Raw genomic sequence first — 20,254 nt, 5'->3', positions numbered from 1 at the left:
GGCAATGCTTATATCAGCACTTAGGTTTGTGTCAATATAAAAATCTAACGGTGCCATCCCACTCTGGTGTTATACTGGGTAAAATCTCCAGAAAGTCTCAAAAAATAATACTCCTTATGAACGAAAAAAATTCTTCTTAAAAACTCATCAAAGGAGGGCATGTTTCCAGCCCAGAATGCAGTGCAATGGAGAAAACTCTGTGGTGGCCTCGACTGAGCAGCAGTACAGTATGGTACCATGCTAAACCTTGCTTCTCAGCTCATGGGATGTGCTAATGCAGCTAGGCTGTCTCCCTGACCCAGGATGGAACATCTACATGGTACTGCCTTGCCCCACTGAGGCATAACAGCTCTGTCACACACTAGCTCACAGGTCTCTTCATCACACTCCACCGTGTACACAGACATGCCCTGCATATACTATACTAACAAAAAAGCCCAGGAGACATCTTTAAGCTTAACATAAAAATAACCACTGTATAAAACTCTTTCCAGAACAAGTCTTTATTTTGATGCTTTAGGTTTGGAGCTGAAGAAAGTAGAAATAGATTTCATTCCACTCTTATCAACTTTGGCCAGAGCCTTCTGTGCCGCAGACATCTTGCTGTTTGCCTGTTAATGAAATGATAAATAGAAGCAGTTAAGCAGCATCTCCACAGAAGGGGAGTGTAAGCTACAAACTCCTAAATACAGAAGTCAAGCAAGACATTGAATTGCTTTTTTAGTATACAGCAGTAGAGATAATGTTATTGCAGGCTTTAAATTGTAGGGAGAAAAACCTTACTAAACAAATTTGAGATTATTCAAACATAAAAAAACCTTATCACGAATTACTTTACCTCAGACAAAGACAGAGAATCAGTTACAAGGACAAGGAGGTGAAACATCTTTCCTGTCTGCAGAATGAGGAATCCCAACTCAAACGTTTACTTTGGGATAATCCCTGAGTGTACATTAAGAGGAATACTGCATGCAATATAACAGATGCATACTGTACCCTCCGACTCAATCTCATGATTATGCTGTCAGCAGGCTGAATTACAGCCTTGCATTACAGATGATGAATAATTCACACTGATTTATTATCAAAGAGACTATGCACAGTGAAATAAAGGGATAAGAGATGGAAGAACTAAGAGTGAAGAAGGTAACTAACATTTGCAAAGCACTTTGAGGCCACTGGGACAACTTCCCAGACTTTTACACCTAAAACACATTTTATGAGCCACGTTTTATAGAGCTGACCTCTTTTCTTTCTTACATTTTAAAATGTTATGTTTTAAATCTCTAGCTGTTTTCCCTATTAAGAAAACTTTGCATTGACCTTTCTTTATGGTACTCCTTAGTCTGCAGGACTTCACAATTACAATACTTGGGATCAGTTAGAAGGTTATGGATAGGATGGAGATATGCAACAACAGTACGATCGTTTGTGTTACTACACAAACAAAAACACTGCCAAAGTATTTAAAAAAAAGTAGTATACTGTACAGAGTCCAAGAGCTATCTCTTCTTTCCCAGATTCTCTCATCAATGTGCTTCATTATTTCAGAAGTAAATCATATTTAATGTTAAAATGAATTATCTCTCCTCAGTCTATTTTTATCTTTATGCTCAGTTCAAAAGCTATAGGTACATAATTGGGGAAGGGGGAAAACATGCATATTTCAAATTATTTATCACCTTCACTTAGGGGGCAATCCTCTTCTTACTTCAAAACTAGCAAATGCCCTGAATACAAAAAATTCTGGGGGTTTTGAGGGGAGGAAGGACTGCATCTGTCACCAGCTGCTTCTCTTTGCAAAGGGATAAAGAGTAGTCAGCATTAGTCTGAAGGTCACCAGACCAGCACAGAGGGCCTTTTTGGTTCTTGATGGACTGGAGAAGTATTCACTTCCTTTTAATGTTCAGAGAAATAAGCCAGTGCAAGCCTCACAACTTTGGCACACACAGACAGAATCTATTTCTTTTCACATCTCTCTTGCTCTCCTAGGAATAGTACAGTGGCAGGCACCACTGGACTCAGATTTGAACTGGCCTCCAAACTTGTGTTGGAGTTGGCAGCAGCAAGATCTGTGTTGATTTAACTTCATTAAGCTGACATAAGTAAGTGCACAAGCAATATTTCTAGGTAAAAATAAAGCCTGTCTTAGCATCTCTTGGAATTTAAGTGAATGCAGCCATCTTTGTTTCTTTCTCAAATAACTGAAATTTAACAGTTGCTATCACTAAGCCATAGGGTTTCTCATCTAAAGATCTCAAAGAGCTTTGCAAGCATTAGCTGCGCACCTTAACACGTGTCAAAGTCTGTGAGGTTCACTGGAATGTTCACTGATAAAATACAGTCAAACAGTAACAGTATAGAAGAGTTCAGAATGGGACATGAAGACTATCAAAGTCGAATTAAACATGAATGAAAAGTTCAAGGAGATATAACTACAGACATCTGACATTTTTTATTTGTTTTTCTGATGTGTTTTGGAGGAGAAAAATAGGCACCCTGTGCTACTGTTGGATATTAATCTATGCTTTAGCAAAACATGCATGAATGTAAGGCTTGCTTACCTTTTTGGTTTTCAGATTGCTGCTGTTAAACTTAGTATAGTCTTGTTCTGCTTCCACAGGGACATCTGAAAATTTCCTTTTCTGAAATGTTAAGAGTGAGGAAGTTGCTTTGTCAACCACTTTTATGATGTACACACATGGAAGTTTAAAGCTTTGGCTTTATAACGTAACCACAGCACCAAAATAGGACTGTCAATCAACTGAAGAACCTGCAGTAACGGTGGAAGATTTCTTTTTGTAATTGTCTTCTTTACACGTGAATATATACCATCTCTGCAGTATTCAGAAGAGACTGGTCAGTGTCATAGGAAGGATTTTCTTCTTCCTAGCCTTCTCAAGAATGACTTCTAGAAATCACTTGAAACTCGTTTTTAACTTCCATGATCGTGACTTTGGTGTCACGAGTCTATTTAGAGAACCTTTATGGAGCAGCTGTTGGAAGTTAGTGTCTAACAGCCAGGGAACTTAGACTCTGGTCCCCATGGTCTCACGTAACTGTGCAGCAACTCCAGTGTTATTGCTATCTGCCAACACAAGTGGATCATCATCTACTCTACTATCGATTTGTGCACAACCTTTAGAAGTAATTAGTTTCTACAGTTTGGCAACAGTGAAACACTGACATAGTTCTGCTGACTGCTTCATCGCTTGAATCCAACCGTATATTAAGAAGCTTGACTCTGCATGTGCTGGGTGCCTTCTAACTTCAGGAATAATGGAAGTGAACAGTTCTCAGCATTTCACATGATCAGGCCGTAAGAATGAATATTTCTTTCCAGAAACTGTAATCATGTGTTTAGTTTAAAGACGAAAACTTCCTGGTATGTTTCCAAAAGGGAAAAAAAAGTATACAGTATTTTACAACACTGTATTTTTATTATTATTATATATCTGGTATTACTACCCTGTCCTTAATATCCTGTGAAATCTAAACTGTGGCCTTCCTGGTTTCTGTGCCAGAGAGAGTGATTTTGCAAGCAACTTGGATGGTATCATACATTTTAAGATCCTGTTTTATTCATTCTGTTTATGGTGCTTGTGATCTCTCTCTCTCTGCCCGTGCTCCCACCTCTCTCTCTTTGGCACAGAAGCCAGGTCTGCAGCTTAGATTTCTCAGCTCTTAGAACCAGATCCAACAGCAGCCTTTTCTTTTGATTTCAATGGGATCTGGATCAGCCTCTCTAGGAGGCTGTTTATTGTGCTGTGATTACATTTTCAAATTACATTCTAATGAATAATTACTATTCTTCTCTTTTTGGAATCTGATAAACAAGTTTTTAAAACTTACAACAAAATGTTTGCATTTCAGCAAAACATTTGCTGTTTAGTTGTAGCAGAGCCTACATATTCTTTGTAGATGTCTGTCATCACCTGCCAATGGCCAGACTCCCTATGCTGACAAACTGGACAGTATGACGATTACAACACAAGATCAATGGCTTACAAATAATATAAAGAACATGTAATTTTGATTTAAACATTAAATTACAGAGTCCAGCCTGTACTCAGTTTACTCTTGTACTACAAGAGAGAGAATCTGTCGTAGTTTTCTGTTTAACCACTGAAGTTTCTAAATCTCGCTTCCATTCAGAATTTATTTTAACATCATTTCTAAACATGCAATTACTTTTATGATAATAGGAAATACATGTTAGACCCTTCTTTATTTGCAATAATCCTATACTCATGTTAGACCCTTCTTTATTTGCAATAATCCTATACTATGTCTGTCAATACACTTTGCCCTCATGAGGAGAAATGTCAATGCAAGTGAATAAAAATGGTCTGAAGGAGACTATAGGTTCCAGTATACAACCCTGCCTTGCTCCTCTGAGACTGTGAAATAAAGGAGTGTTTTAATCTCTGAAGTTGCAAAGACTTAAACACAGAAGCATCATGCACACCCTGGTCAGTGCTCTGGAAATTAATCAGATCCTCAGAAAGATTTCACTGCCCAACAACTGAACAGTTCTAAGCCTCATTTCCTCTGTAACCAAACTGCTGAAATAGAACTATTTTTAAAAATAGATTCTCAGAACTATCCCAATGGTATAAAAGCTATGCGTACATAATATGTAATGTACATCACATGTAGTTTAATATAGTTGTTGTAACATGCTTATATGGTTAATGAATATCAGTTGGCTCCTGATGCGTTTAATATTTCTTACAACGCATAAAGATAATTCTTAACTGAATCAAAGGGCCAAGTAACTGTGCAGCCAGAACAACTGTCCAACCACATGGAAATAACTTATATCCATGGATATACATTGAAGAACAAATGCTATTAATAACAGTAGGGCCCAATTATTCCTACATGTGCTAGCTGACATACTGCTTAACAGAACAGCCACTGAACCAGCCAGAAATGATGTTATTTTAGACTATGTTTCGGCTAGTAGCAGGGACATTGCAGGAAAGGTCGGTGTAGTAAGTAACCTAGTCTCAGTAGACATAGGGTGCCTCAGTTCAAATTAAATGGAAAGGATAATCAAAAGTGGGGTTCTTGATTCTAGAGGGGCAAACTTTGTAAACCATGTGCCTTCTCTAAGCCAAAGCAAAGGGACTTCATGTGTGAGGTGGACACTTGGAATGTAAAAGAAAAAGATGGAAGAAGTGATTTTGGATCTTTTGCTTCAAACAAGGTGAAAAAATCTTGAAGGAAAGAGCTTCTCAGACTAAATTATATGAATGCTCCCCCTTGCTCACACAGATACACATACACTCTCACCCCCCCAAAAAAAAGATACTAGGAGTAAGCAGAATTCTACAATGAACGGGGAAGAAAAGACTGCCAAAAAAAAGAGATTTGTTTTAGGGGTCAGGTAATACTGGGATAAACTGAGAACTGCCAAAAAGTCAGGCTGAGTTAGACCTTGGAAAGGAAATTAAAACAAATAGTAGAAGGTTGTTTAGTCACAGAGGCAAAAAGGGAATCAAAAAAGAAAAAGTGAAGCAGCTATACAGTAAGGACTGGATAGATATTAAAGCTAATCTATCTGTAGCCCCAAAATGGAATAAATCCTTTGCCTCCATAAATTGTTTTCAATAAAGATGAAGAGGTTAAACACAGGGGCAGAAAAGAGAATAGAAATCACTGTATTCAAGAAAGAAGTAAAACTCAATATGCTGACACTGTTGGGAGACTGCCTCAGAAATCAGGTAGGGACCACAGTGCTGCAGAATAGCCAAACACCCATCTACATGTAAAGTGGAGGAAAAAGTGACAGTAGGCCTCAGCAGAACGGAGAGGGGAGAAAAAGTGAAAGAAGGAAGAATAATTAAAGATATAGAGTAAATGAAAACTAAACGTAGGTAGTGCCTACCGACTTATCTTTTTTTTCTCAAAGATAACATTTTCTGTCACCAGAAAACGTGAAGGATTGCCAGAGGACTTGACATGGTGTCACTTAAGCAACTGAAATTACAGAAAACTAAGATTGCAAAAGAATTTTAAGGTACGTAAGAAACTGGGTAAAAGGGAAACAAAGGCAAATAATGCAGAAAGGGATGTCATTAGATCAGATGGAGATCACTGGTGGAGTGCCATGAACAGTATCTATTCAAAATGTCCATTAATTGTTAATTAAACATAACAGCATGCTAACATTTGCTGAATGTGCACCACTGAGTAGCACTATGAATACCTAAAGAGCTTTTAACACTGTGACGGAAAAGCCAGAGAACCTTCAAGACTGGAAACGTTAAAAAAGGATGAAATGTAAAGAAGTACAAGGTCATGTACACAGCAGCTAACTGCATAAATTTCTCGTAAATCTGAATGCTGATCAACTAAAAATTGCAGTGGAGAAAAAAAAACAACTGTGTGTCTTAACCGTTCACAGCATGACTGTGAGCTATCTGGTACATCACACAGTAATAGAAGCAAATGGGATTCTAAGATGTAATGAGATAAATTACTTCCAGTTAAGACAAGAAGGGAAGAATGCCATCATATTGTAACAGTTAAGGTTTTATCATGAATCATTATATATTATTCTGGTCACCTGCTCTGAAACAATTGAATTCATCTTCGAATAGGTGTAAAGAAATGTTCCTGTGATGATGAGGGAATGGAGAACCCATCTTACACAACCAAGTTTGGCTTCACAAAATGAAAACAGAAAAGATATATGTTTTCCTTTTACACATTGAGAGAACTAATGTTAGGGAGGGAAAAGAGCCTCAATTAAAAAAAAAACAAACAATTATAATGTTAGTACAAAAGTGCAGGGGAACAAATTGGCCATGAATAAATTCAAGGTGGAATTTACAGGAAGGTTTCTGAGCGTCAGAGGAATGAGGTTATAGAACAGTCTTCCAAGAGAAGTAATGGAAATAAAAATTCCTAATGAGACTTACAATGAAGAATGGTCAATGTATGCGAGACTATCCAACCTGGTTGTCTGGGAATCCATGACCCAGGAGGTCCCTTTCAGGGTCCTCATAAATTACATATGAAAGAAAACCTATGAGGTCATATTGTCCCATCAACCTCAATAAAACTAAATAAGCAAAACACGTATGAAAAGGCTGCTGACCAAAACCATAAAGTATGTCTCTCTCTTTCCCTCCCCTTTTTTAAACAGGAAAACCAACCAAAATACTCCTTATTAAAAAATATGAAGTACCTGGTAAATTTCTTGCATTATTTCAGACTGGCTTTTCACAAGGCCAACTTACTTATTGTATTGTACCCAGTACTCCACCTCATCTAGTTTTAATAATAATTCAGAGAAATTAGCTTACAACACAACGTATTTGTCAATATATTCATGTTCTCCTACCTTCAATGGTGGCTCTGGTGCTGGGCTTTTAAGGTCTGGGAGCCTGTAGAACAAAAGATTTTAAGTTATAAATTAAGACAGCTGGATTGCACAACCTAAAGCTTATAATTCCTTCCCCACAAAGGCTGCTTTGGTTATTAGCTGCTCACACACGACATGCGTTTGCAAAAAGAAAGCAGCTCATGGACTCTGTATTTCTAACTTGGTTAAATAAAACAGACCCAGGCACTATATAGCAACATGGGCTCTTTTGAAAGTTCTTATATCTGGCAATCAAAAGAGGAGAACTCCACTTTACTTTTTAAAACCTTGGCTATTAGTAAAATGATATTATAAAGCACATAAGATCCCTTCAATGCAACTGTTAAACTATGGGACTTCAAGCTGCAAATTGCAATGTTTTTCCATAGGCCACCATAACAAAACCCTTTGAACAGAACTGAACTGAGGGGCAGGTGCAGGGTCCCAGTGACGCTCCAAGCAAAGTCTGCTGCTGGCTGGGAACACCAGGATAAGGATGCAGGCTCACCTTCCAGATTTATATATAAACTAACACAGGCTAGATATGTGAAGTCAAACCCCAGCAGCACTGAGCGAGTAGGGAAAAGGAAAGAGGAGTGGGGATGAGGATTCTACTCTGCTGCTCGTGCTTGACAATGATGGACAAATTGCTTTAACTCTTTGGATTTCCTTCCCCACCTTGCTTTAAAATGGGATACATTGCTCAGGTTTTCATGAGGAAACTGTGATAACAAACATATCACACTTATATCACACTTATATCACATCTCTCCTCCAGCCCATGGAGCTTAGCATCATAGGAACAACTGAAAGGCATAATCTACATTTGAAAAAAAACACATTTAAAGCATGGCAAATATAATCTCATCATGTCATTCACTACAACCTTGATGAACAAATCTCAGTATTCAATAGAAATGACCAAAAGGACATTAATGCATGCCATATAAAACTAGCAGCTAGCTGGAACAATACTTACCCTAAGTATTTTAACAACTCCTTACTCAGATCTTCAGGAATATATTCTGATATTAACCCATGGGCATACCGTACATAGTCTTCAAGAACAGGGCAGGGAGTGGGAAGGAGAAGAAAAAGAACATTCACATTATATAGTCACGTCGCCTTAGCCATGTTGCATGCGCTACCATAAATCATAAGGTTGAATTAACAGTAAGAGACTCCTAATGGATACACTGTGATGGTTCTCTGTGTTGAATAGTTTATGTTATATGACACTTGTAGGTTTATTTAAAACGTAAAGACTTACTGCACTCACTTTGTCAGCACATGTTATTAATATCTGCCGTATGTACTTTACAAAAGCTGTTCACTTTCTGAGAATACTAGATATCATGTATTTTTCCAAAGAAATTATATTTTAAAAACCTGCAAAAGTAAAAAGCTGACTCAACAGAACACGCAATCATTAATTTTAAAGCATCTGGATCTTACAATTATTTGGCAAGGGCTTCAGTACTAAAGTACATTTTCTGGCTTCAACTGAAAACAATTAGATGAGACAATGAGTCTATTTCAAAGTCTTGTACTTAATTTCAGTACTTTACAGAAAATGCCAAGGCCTATCTAAACATCACTAGCAAGACGGGATAATTATCTGTGGAAATATGAACTACTAGAAGCTGTTTTCGGTACAGGGCACTCCTGCTATAAATGTTTTTCTGACAGACTGGGAAAAAAAAAAGTGACCGTTTTATAACATGAAGTCCTAAACCAAATCTTTTCCGGTCACGTTCTACACAAGCACTTACTGATCATGGGCTGGATCTTTTAAACTTGCTGTTATCGGGGCTGCTAGGGAGTAACTGCACCCATGCACAGGAAGTATTTGTCAGACAGACATTAAGCTAAAATCTTGCCTCTGAATTCCATCTACAACAGGCCGGCTCTATCTGTTCATATGCCTACACACGTAAAGAGTTCAGAAGCACGTGGTAAACTAGCCTCAGGGTGGTAAAGAACTACTTCTGTGCCAGAGATAGTCTCCACTTTTTTTTTTTTTTTAAATCTAAAAAGCCCAATGCAAACTGGCATTGAAGCAGAAAGCATTAACAAACTGACACCAGCATATGCATTTCAACTGTACTGACATCAAATTCTTAGTATCTCCTATCTGCACTTCTCCTTCCTCCACTGCCTAGATTCATCAAGGATTTGTCACTCCCTAAGCCTACTTTAGAGTCAGGAGAGAACAAGAAATAATTCCAACCCAAGACAATTTCACCTCAGTACTTAATATGTCCAATTTATCACTTAAGAAAAATATTCCCATCATTTCACTCTTCGCGTTATGACACTGAATGGTGAGTGCAAGTTAGCTGCTTTTATTTTGTACTAAATACAAAATCCATTCTCTTTGCACTTCTGCCTTGAAGCAATCTTCACTGACTTCCTTTACCAATTTTAAAATACCACTGTTTGCCTTCTAGGGAGTCTGTGTTCTCACCCTAGCCTTGCTTTGTTATTAACCTCCTGTCAAACATCAGGAATACTTGCACACCTCCCTTCTTTGTCTTCTGAAGGAAATATTCAGGTCTTACATGTTAAACCTCCCCTCCTTCCCCATTTACACTCATTATATCCTCCCAGATTTTTGCCCTACAACATCTGTAGATGCTAACTACATATACCCATCTATTTACAAGGTATCGAAACTTCATAATAACACTATGAAAGCAATTCTCTACAGAAAGAAATTGCACTGTCATGGCAGTGAAAGGATCAGACAAGAAAATTAGTCTTATTAAAAATAAGTGTTGAGTAAGGTCCATTTGACTTCCTGTCATTCACCTTGCTACATACAGTGGGACTGCGTCCAAAACTTACCTACTTTTAACCCCCAGTATTCCCTATTTCAATGTTCCTCTTTTAAATCTAAAAAAGGCTTTTTAAAAGACTATTATATCCATGTTACTATAAGTAAGAAGGAAGGTGGAAAAAGCACTACAGATGAACTATTTAATTACAAATTTCAGAGATAAAGTATTTAAGCATAGTCAGGATGGTTGCTGTCAGGACAATTTTCCCTTTCTTTAAAAAAATGGGCATGGTGAAAAGGATGAAAAGCTACTGTAAGTTGAAGTCACTTACAAGCTTTGCAGCTTTGCCTCTTTTTAAAAGCCATATATTACAATCTCTGTTCTATAAAACTGTCTAGTTGCCTCTTAAATCTCATTTATGTTGTTTCCTTTGATATCATTACTTGGTAACTCATTTTCCACTTCGTCAGCAAGTTGCTTTGTTTCTCCTTATTTTTCAACAGCGTGCAGACTTCTGAATGTCTTTGTAATAAGAAACAATTTGCTTTTGTTTATCGTGTTCTAAACTTTTCTTAATTTTAATTAACAGTCAAAGAATTTATTCTGAGTATATTTTCAGGCTTCTCTATACAACTTCATATCCCAATAACATTCAGGACATTGCCCTCCCCAGGGAAAAGGTGACTAGAAGCAAACAGGATCATTCCAGACTTCTTGGTACCAGGACTGTCAATTTCAGGGCAATTTAATACACATATTAAAGTTTTTGCTCTTAATAAGCACACACTTGTGTATTCTATACATTTGTCACATAAAGTAATGTTTGGATCAGGAGCTTTTACTCTGTGACCATGACTTCCTAAGATCCCTTCCCTTCTTGGAGAATTCTATAAAGAGCATTTGCATGCTAATAATAATAAAAAAGAAGTCTGTTCTAATACAGAGACACTTATTGGGTGGATACTCATATATATTATAAGCATGTGTTCTATTGTCCAAGACAGTCTCAGTTCAGCAAAGCACTTCAGCATGTATTTCACTGAAAAAAATGTATTCTTGAACTAAGGAGAAGCTAAAAGAACCCCAGCTGAGACCTACTGTTAATTACGAAGTCATCTGATGAAGATACCAAAGAACTCAGAAAAGTCAAGGCATACAGTCCATATATGGAATTTTCTGTACAAGGAATAAATTTACTGCAAAGGCCAATTTCAATACATTTTAGATTCTAATCATGTGTTTTCTCACCACGTATGCGATTTCACGAAAATGGAATTCATTACAATGTTTAGTTTTCTTACCTTCTTTAGTATCTGTGATCTGTTTATCGCTGATAAATGTAGCTGCATATACCCTTTCACCTACACATATATTGTTGCTTTTAAGTGCTTTCACTGTTTGATTGACCTATAGAAAACCACAGAATGAAATGTCTGTATCAGTGTTGTTATGCACATGTCAATGTAGTGACAAAGCTCTTATAATTTTGTTTCAAGCATATAAAACACACAAGTTATGGACTGTGGTGAAATTTAATATACATTTGTAATGACTAGCATATGAGCTCAAAAAACCCAAAGAAACTAGCATGTCTTTGAACGTGTTGCCCTGGCAACACAGTACCAGTTTTGCAGCACCCTAAGATCACAGAATCACAGAATGTCAGCGATTGGAAGGAACCTCGAAAGATCATCTAGTCCAATCCCCCTGATGGAGCAGGATTACCTAGACCATATCACACAGGAACGCGTCCAGGCGGGTTTTGAATGTCTCCAGAGAAGGAGACTCCACAGCCTCTCTGGGCAGCCTGTTCCAGTGTTCGGTCACCCTCACCATAAAGAAGTTTTTCCTCATATTTATGCGGAACCTCCTGTGTTCCAGCTTGCACCCATTGCCCCTTGTCCTGTCAAGGGATGTCACTGAGAAGAGCCTGGCTCCATCCTCATGACACTTGCCCTTTACATATTTATAAACATTAATGAGGTCACCCCTCAGTCTCCTCTTCTCTAAGCTAAAGAGACCCAGCTCCCTCAGCCTCTCCTCATAAGGGAGATGTTCCACTCCCTTAATCATCTTCGTGGCTCTGCGCTGGACTGAGATGAACTGAGCTACTCAGATGCAATAGCCATGATTATACAGGTGAGAAATACACCTGCTTGGAGAACAGAGAATGCCTGAGCTCAGCTGGATTGCAAAGGCAGTCCTGATAGAAATCAAAGATTAAGGACTTTACAGGGCACTGCTATACTGGGTCTAAGAGAGAGAGAACTGGCAAAAGAAGATATTTTCAACAACACAAACAGGTACCTGTTCAAATGTAAATATTCAGGTATTCATTGCAAAAAAGATATCCCCATGCCTCATCACTGCAAAAAGTAGACCAGATTTTGTGCTTGTATTGACTAATTTAAATGACAAGGCTTCCTTGTATCACGTGATGCATACAATGTTTTCCATAAAGTGGCCACAGGAGGGGCACATGTGTATGTGTAAAATGATACTCACCTTCTTTATACCAAAGCACAGACCACATCAAGCTTAGCTATAACACTAGTTTATTTTCTGCATACTGTACAGACCTCTTGAACAGCATGATTGGATCAGGATAGTAGCAACCGTACCAGGACCATCCTGAGAGACTCCGCAAAAACTTCACGAGGAAACTCATTCATAGCACAAAACGAAGTCATTTCTGTTCAGCTTTAAAGCAACGGCTCGATGTCCAAGCGGACACCAGTGACGAGTGGCGTTCCTCAGGGGTCGATATTGGGACCGGTCCTGTTTAACATCTTTGTTGGCGACATGGACAGTGGCATTGAGTGCGCCCTCAGCAAGTTTGCCAACGACACCAAGCTGTGTGGTACGGTTGACACACTGGAGGGAAGGGATGCCATCCAGAGGGATCTTGACAGGCTTGAGAGCTGGGCCTGTGCGAACCGCATGAAGTTCAACAAGGCCAAGTGCAAGGTCCTGCACTTGGGTTGGGGCAATCCCAAGCACAAATACAGGCTGGGCAGAGAATGGATTGAGAGCAGCCCCGAGAAGAAGGACCTGGGGGTGATGGCTGACGAGAAGCTCAACATGAGCAGACAATGTGCACTCACAGTCCAGAAGGCCAACTGTATCCTGGGCTGCATCAAAAGCAGCGTGACCAGCAGGTCGAGGGAGGTGATTCTGCCCCTCTACTCCGCTCTTGTGAGACCCCACCTGGAGTACTGCGTCCAGCTCTGGAAACCCCAACATAAGAAGGACAGGGAGCTGTTGGAGCAAGTCCAGAGGAGGGCCACGAAGATGATGAGAGGGCTGGAGCACCTCTCCTATGAAGACAGGCTGAGAGAGTTGGGGCTCTTCAGCCTGGAGAAGAGAAGAGAAGGCTCCAGAGGGACCTTCTAGCAGCCTTCCAGTACCTGAAGGGGGCCTACAGGAAAGCTGGAGAGGGACTTTTTACAAGGGCATGTAGTGATAGGACGAGGGGGAATCGTTTTAAACTGAAAGAGGGTAGATTTAGATTAGATATTAGGAAGAAATTCTTGACTGTGGGGGTAGTAAGACACTGGCACAGGTTGTCCAGAGAAGTTGTGGCTGCTCCCTCCCTGGCAGTGTTTAAGGCCAGATTGGATGAGGCTTTGAGCAAGCTGGTCTAGTGGAAAGGCGTCCCTGCCTGTGGCAGGGGGGTTGGAACTAGACGAACTTTAAGGTCCCTTCCAACCTAAACCATTCTATGATTGTATGAATTTAAAAGTTGCAACAGTCAAAGTGCTCCTCTAGCCCATCTGTGAAGTTGACGAAGCAAAAGACAAGTCCCTCACCTTACGCAAAGCCTACAGAACACAGCGATAAGTTGAACTTCAGCTGCTTCTGCTGCCTACCCACACTTCATGAATCCCTTTCATGCCAGCTCCGTCAGAAAAAGAAACATAATAAACTTGTAATTTCTCTTAATACCTCATCACAATCTCCAGTGCAACAACTTTACTGTGATCGCTGTCCTTGGACAGGACACGTACCTTGAACTGAGGCACGCCACATGACTCAAATGCAGATATGGACAAGCTAATAAGCATTTTCATTTTAAACATAAGACAGTTTTGAAACCAAAAGAGAAACACAATACCTTTTTCTTTAACCACTTCAGTGTCTTCTCTTGGCTGTATTTGTGGAATTTCTGGCTGCCGATCTCTGAGTAAAAACAAGTAAAGGGAAGAAAGTCATGACTGGTTTAGATTGCATTTTCAACACATTTAAAATCTTTTAAGCTGTAGATACAGAATGAAAGTTAATTTGCAGCTTGCACGTGTTTGATATCAGGGCAATAAGTTTCAAAAATATTGGAGATGTGGAAAAATAAACAGACTGAGCTGATATGCACGTCTGAAAAACTTGACAATTCTTTAATTAGGCCCTAATCCAGCAAAGCACATATTTTATTTATTTATGCGTAATTTTGGGCTGCCTGAATTCACTGAGACTCTTCCCAAGCCCCTGTAGTTTGCCAAACCTTCACTGCCCTGTGTCATCAGACTGGTCATTTTAACTACATAGTTCACAACACGAAATGTTGGTTCCATGACTGCTTTTTTTTTTTTTAAACATAATATCTTAAATCTTTACTTACTGAATTCCAGCACCTAGTAAGGGGCCAGGACAGAGAGCTGGTTAGTGAAGACAAACCATCCACCCTTTCAATAAACTCTTTCCCTATCAGTTCTCCCCTCTCACTTCACAGGGTGACTAAAGAAAAAGTTTTACTTCTATCCCCCTTTTACGTAGTTCAATACAGTGTCAAAAGAAAATACAGAATCCAAGATAGTGAAACACACTCCTTGTGGGAGGAAGTACATGATTCACTTATGATTTATTGAGAAACATAAATTAACTCAATGATATAAGAATTTCAGAAAGTGTTTCCCCTGTGACAACTAGGGTATCATGAACACTTGCTGCTCACATGTGATCAGTTATCTGGAGATATGCGAGTTCACGATGCTGAGGCAAAGGAAAGAGAAAACTACAAAGGCTCATGGAAATTTCAGTATAACCATTCAGTATTAATTCACAGAAAGCTACGTTTTGGAAATGGAATTAAATGCTTAATAAGATTTCACAGGAGATTTTAGAATCCACTGTGTTTCAGTCTTTAACAGGTATTGCAACAAGTTTTAATCTCCTGTATACCGTTCCCATAAATACGTACATCTGTTTCATGTCATTTACTGATCCGGTATCATATTCCAACATTCAGTTCATGGAGTTTTCTTCTCCCCTTGCAAACAGCAACATATTATTTATGATTCCTTCAGCATTTCCTTCTTTGGGGTTTATCTTGGCTCTTTCAAATTGCATACAAATAACTAACTATTGTGTGCTCTGTGTGTATGCATGGTAGGGGGTATGGAGAGGCCGAGGAAAGCTGTTCACATGATAAAGTTTAAATCTATCTCAACAGTTGTAGAAGAGTAAAATGCAAAAATTCTTCAGAGCAAAAAGGGAAAAAAACACTAATATACACTGCATCATGAAGCTGATGACTTGCAGGTAAAGTAATTAGCTGTGACATTGCACTGTTGCCTTAAGGACTTAGAAGCTTCTAACTGGCTCTGAAAGAAAAGAAGCAGAAAATGGGGAGACAGTCTGGTTACTTGAATCTGCTTCTCAAAGAGCTAACATGGTTTGGGTCCAAGTACAGTGAGTACGATTCGTGAATTCCTCTCTTATCTAAGAAAGTTCGAGGAAGGGACATCCTCTGGCCACCATCCCCCAACCCATGCTGAAAAGTAATTCTAGTCTGGATTCCCAGGCAGACTCCCCCACAACAGCATGATTCAGAGTGACTCAGTTAGGGAAAGGAAACGTAGAACTGTGAAGCCATTTTCATTAAAACATGTGAAAAATAATTACACTGAACCCTTCAGAGATCACTTTGTTTGAAAATATTTTGTGTTCTTGACAGTTTTGACTATTAAGCTCTAGAAACTGACAATATTTGAGACCTCTGAAGAATTAAAGTGATCTATGAAAGTCACAAACTGCTGACAAAAGGATTCAATATTGGAACGTGGATTTAACATGTGATGCACATTTGATATTGGTGAGAGTTAGCAACTATGTTTGATAATATGAGTATGTATTGGAAAGCCTTTTGTTCCCTAATGTGTCTGGTGCCTATAAAACTGGTCTGAGACATCTGGAAAGATTGGGTTTGAGAAATACAGATGGAATATAAGTGGTTCTACAATTAAATATTATGTTCAGTGATCGGGTAATCGCTATGTAGACTTGGAAGTTTCCCTGATGTATTGTTGAGCAAACTGCCTAAAGCACATTTTAACATCCATTTTCTCAGTGTTTTCCATAACTCTGAAATTCATATGGCCCCTTTTTTCCTATCTTCTGGGAATACAAGCTTGGCAATATTACTTAGTTATCCTAATCAGGTAAGTTTTCTTGGCTCTTCACGTTAATCACATCAGACAAGATCACAGTGCAGTTTTTGCCTTACAAAATGAAACAAAGAGTAACACTCTAGAACTGGAATTCATAACCCTTTCTTAAACCTTCTCTATTGTACTTTCTATCCGATGTTTGAATTTATTAGCAAACAGCCTGCCTCACCCAGATTTAGCGAGCTGTAACACACCCTTTCTCCAACTACTAAGGCAGGTAACCAGAAATTTATTCCAGCAAAATGCATTTTCAGTGTCCTTCGACACTGAGGCCAGAGAAGGTGGACTTTCTGCTAATTCAGTGTGAACTGTGAGCTCTCTAGAGTAAGAATTTGTTAGACAGATGTTAAATGCCTTAAGATTAAATTAAGGGTGAAATAATTATGTTGTTAGGTTCTGTCAAACAGATCAGAGCTGCAGAAGACTCAACACAACTGATACATCTTGCCCGAAAGCTCTACTCCTTAAACAAGAAGGGCTACAAAGTGCACAAAAGGTCTTAAAGCTAGAAAAGAGTACCTTAGTCATAATATTGGTATTTTTTACAGGCAATAAAAGACGAGAATATGAAACACGCTTAGTGGATTGAACAGCAAGATGATCTGTGCATGACAGGCAAGCAAGCGCCAATGTGCTTCTTGCATAACAATATGCTTGGTGTTCTAAAAAAAGAAAGAAATCCTAAGAACAACCCCAGGTGTTACTTTCAACCCAACCCAAACCTGAACAAGAAAAGCAGCAGCAGGTACATGCAGGTACATGCCTGGGGACATCCAAAACCATCACATACAGCTGGTGCGTGCACGTGTATACTGCTTTAATGACAAAAGTAATTTTTACCTTACATTTCAGAACAAAACCCAGGAAGTGAACATAACTTCTCTAACAGTTACTATTATTTGCTGGCAAAATGACACAAACTTATAGGTGTACATAATACATAATTAAAAACATGAATGCAAAAAAACAAGCAGTAAAGCATCTTCACTACTGTCTAACAGAATACAGTTTATCAGAGGATGCTCTGATGGGTAACATCAGATGCAAATACAATTTCAGAATGGATACAGAGGTTAGACCAAGATATAAGACCTTGTCTACAGCAAAGACTTTTATTTTGTTTTTATTTTGCTGTTAATAAGGGAACATAAACACTGCCCAAAGGCAGCACTGTTGTTTGGAGGCAGTGTCCCTTCAGAAAAATAATCCAGACCTTGTCCTACATTCCTATACAGACTTCTTAGTTTGACAGTCAAGAGGATCTGGCATGATTTTTCACCTTCTCAGATGGATGCACAGAAGTTTAGTACCCCTTCTCTCACCCCAAGCTCCTTAGCTGGTGTTAGACAAGTTGTAGGGCACAGCAATTACCTAAAAGCTTAATAATAGTTTTTACTGGAAGTATTTATCACTTCATGGGAAGGCAAAAGCAGTTTTGCAGTTTAGATGCGCCTGTCTTAAAGAAGACTTCTCATAATCCAGAACTCACTCAAAGAAAAAGGTTACCTGCTCCCAATGATACTGAATGTAACTAAATGTTTTCTGAAGTTTCTTTTGGAAATCCAGGAGTATCACAACAGCACATAATTCCAACTACCCCAGTCCCAGCAAGAACGTAACAACAGTTTTGCTGCCCAGAGTTCCTGCTCTCTTGTTAAAGTGATCATTTTCAATGGAAACATGTCCTGCCCTAAAGTTCAAATAGATTTCCTGGGGGAAGCAACTGCCCTACTTTACTGCGTATGCACCATATCATACAGGAAATACTTAAACTTGTCCATCTATATCTGTCAGGAAAAACTCACAGCCCCTCCCTGACACTGATGTTCTATGCAGCAATAAAAGAGGTCTGGTGTTTTACTTCTTAGTAGGGTTTTCATTCTTCCATCACCTTTCCTTACCCAATTTCCAGTTATCTCTAGATCACCTAAATATTTATTCTTAAATATATCAACAACAAGGGCAGAGTGCTTACTGAAAGCAAATCCCTAATGTTTCTGGCTTTTAGTCTGTGTACCTCAACTCCTGGGAGGAGCTCTACACGCATAAGGGTCAGACAGCTTAGTTGTTTCACACTTGGTGGTAGATTACATGTTCTCAGACTCCTGTACCTCCTCCTGTAGGTCTCCATCTGTGTGTAGGTAAATCTCTATTCACTATCAGGAAGTCAGCAAGCATAAGGACAATGCTCTTTAAGGGACTGAATATAAAAACTGAGGTCTTGCATCTTTTGCAGGTCTGCCAATCTGCGAAAATTATGTAATCCTCCCTCCTCTTCCCTAGAAAGCATATATTGCCTCAAATAAAATAAAAGCCCCCATACCAAAGGGAATTCTGGGCAAAGGTTGAGGACACTATGTACAGAACTGATACTTTGCTTTTTTTCCCATTTAGGTTTTCTCTCTCATACACTTTACACATCCCAACCAACGTTTCTATTTTAAAAAAATTAAGTCTTTGAACTTTAACCCACAACACTAAATTATGCAAAGCTAGAAAAATTGTGCTCTTCTTTCTCAGCAGCATATTCTCTCTTCTAGAGATTTTTCCCATTGTTTGAATGCTTTGTGACAAAGGGAGAAAAAAAGCCAAATGGACAACAGTTTTCTTCCACACCAGACCATCCTACACTAAATAAAGAATTTTGACAGATGTAAAGCTTTCATCAAAAGGCAAAGAAAGTTCACAACAATAACGTCAAGAAGCCAGCTCTGATCAGTTTATAATTTTTATGACACCTAGCAACAAGACTGCACAAGTATTTTAGAGTTACAGCATATAATCCGAGATCCACACATTACTATTCACAATACTGCAATAATGACTTCTAAGCCTAAGCTTCTGTTTTTAAAATACAGCTTCATCCAGCACCTTGGGTGTTTGGTAAAGCAAAAAACAATATTTAAATCTATCTTATAATGAAGTGGCACTAACAAATCCAGTCTTTTTTTGCCCCCCCCAGCCCCTTTTTTTTCACCTTTTTCTTCTGTTACATGATGTATGTACTGTTTAACATCTGCGCACTTCAGCAGCAATGGGCAGTTAGGGTAGTCTGAGTCTAGCACAACTTGATCAAGTGGCTGGAACTTTCCTTGCTGCTGAAAATACACCAAAGGCAAATACATAAGAGTGTTATTATAATGTTAGGACACATATACACACTCCACATATATAGAAATACATATGCATGCAATGGCCATAGCTTTAAACTAAGGATTTAAAGAAGATTGTATTTTCAATGGTAATACATGACACATTCAGAAACTGATTACAAAGCAAAATATAAATATTTATTTCAAACTAGCAAATACCTGCAAAATGCTGAACTCTTCAATTACTGCACTTAAAAGACCAAATTTAAAACAACATGGGGAGAAACTAATGTGAAGTACAGAGGGATTTTTTGGAAGATGACATAAGACACAGTAGTCAATATGTGCCAATAGTGGTTTAGACAAAAACCTGTTGGATTAAACCCAGTGTCATAACTTCCTTTCAAATTTTGCTTTTCCTTCCATAAAGATAAATCTCAAAGGAGCAGGGCAGCTTCTGGAACACACTATTAACCTTTCACCTCTGCAAAGTCAATTCCAGTTTGGCCAGAGTATGCATATAAAGTGATTTTGGCACAACTTAAATAGCCGCACACATGACAG

General features: G+C 38.7%; 1 protein-coding gene across 2 annotated transcripts in view; it reads right to left on the bottom strand.

The window, feature by feature from the left end:
• Positions 1-487: 487 nt before the first annotated feature.
• Positions 488-20,254, bottom strand: part of RNASEH2B (ribonuclease H2 subunit B) — a 40,144-nt gene continuing 20,377 nt past the window's right edge. Inside the window, exons 5-11 of one of the 2 annotated variants that reach the window (XM_068425214.1) lie at positions 19,576-19,696; positions 14,270-14,334; positions 11,457-11,562; positions 8,355-8,433; positions 7,355-7,397; positions 2,565-2,645; positions 488-611 (exon numbers count right to left, since the gene is read on the bottom strand). In XM_068425214.1, coding sequence (XP_068281315.1) covers positions 504-611; positions 2,565-2,645; positions 7,355-7,397; positions 8,355-8,433; positions 11,457-11,562; positions 14,270-14,334; positions 19,576-19,696 — 603 coding nt within the window. In that variant the 3' untranslated portion in view covers positions 488-503. The remainder of the gene's footprint in view (positions 612-2,564; positions 2,646-7,354; positions 7,398-8,354; positions 8,434-11,456; positions 11,563-14,269; positions 14,335-19,575; positions 19,697-20,254) is intronic. The other variant, XM_068425215.1, reaches the window with a different exon arrangement.

The sequence above is a fragment of the Nyctibius grandis genome, chromosome 2, assembly GCF_013368605.1.
Source record: "Nyctibius grandis isolate bNycGra1 chromosome 2, bNycGra1.pri, whole genome shotgun sequence".
NCBI classification, from domain to species: domain Eukaryota; kingdom Metazoa; phylum Chordata; class Aves; order Nyctibiiformes; family Nyctibiidae; genus Nyctibius; species Nyctibius grandis.
Note: the sequence above shows the minus strand (reverse complement) of the source record. Positions and strands in the feature narration are given on the sequence as shown.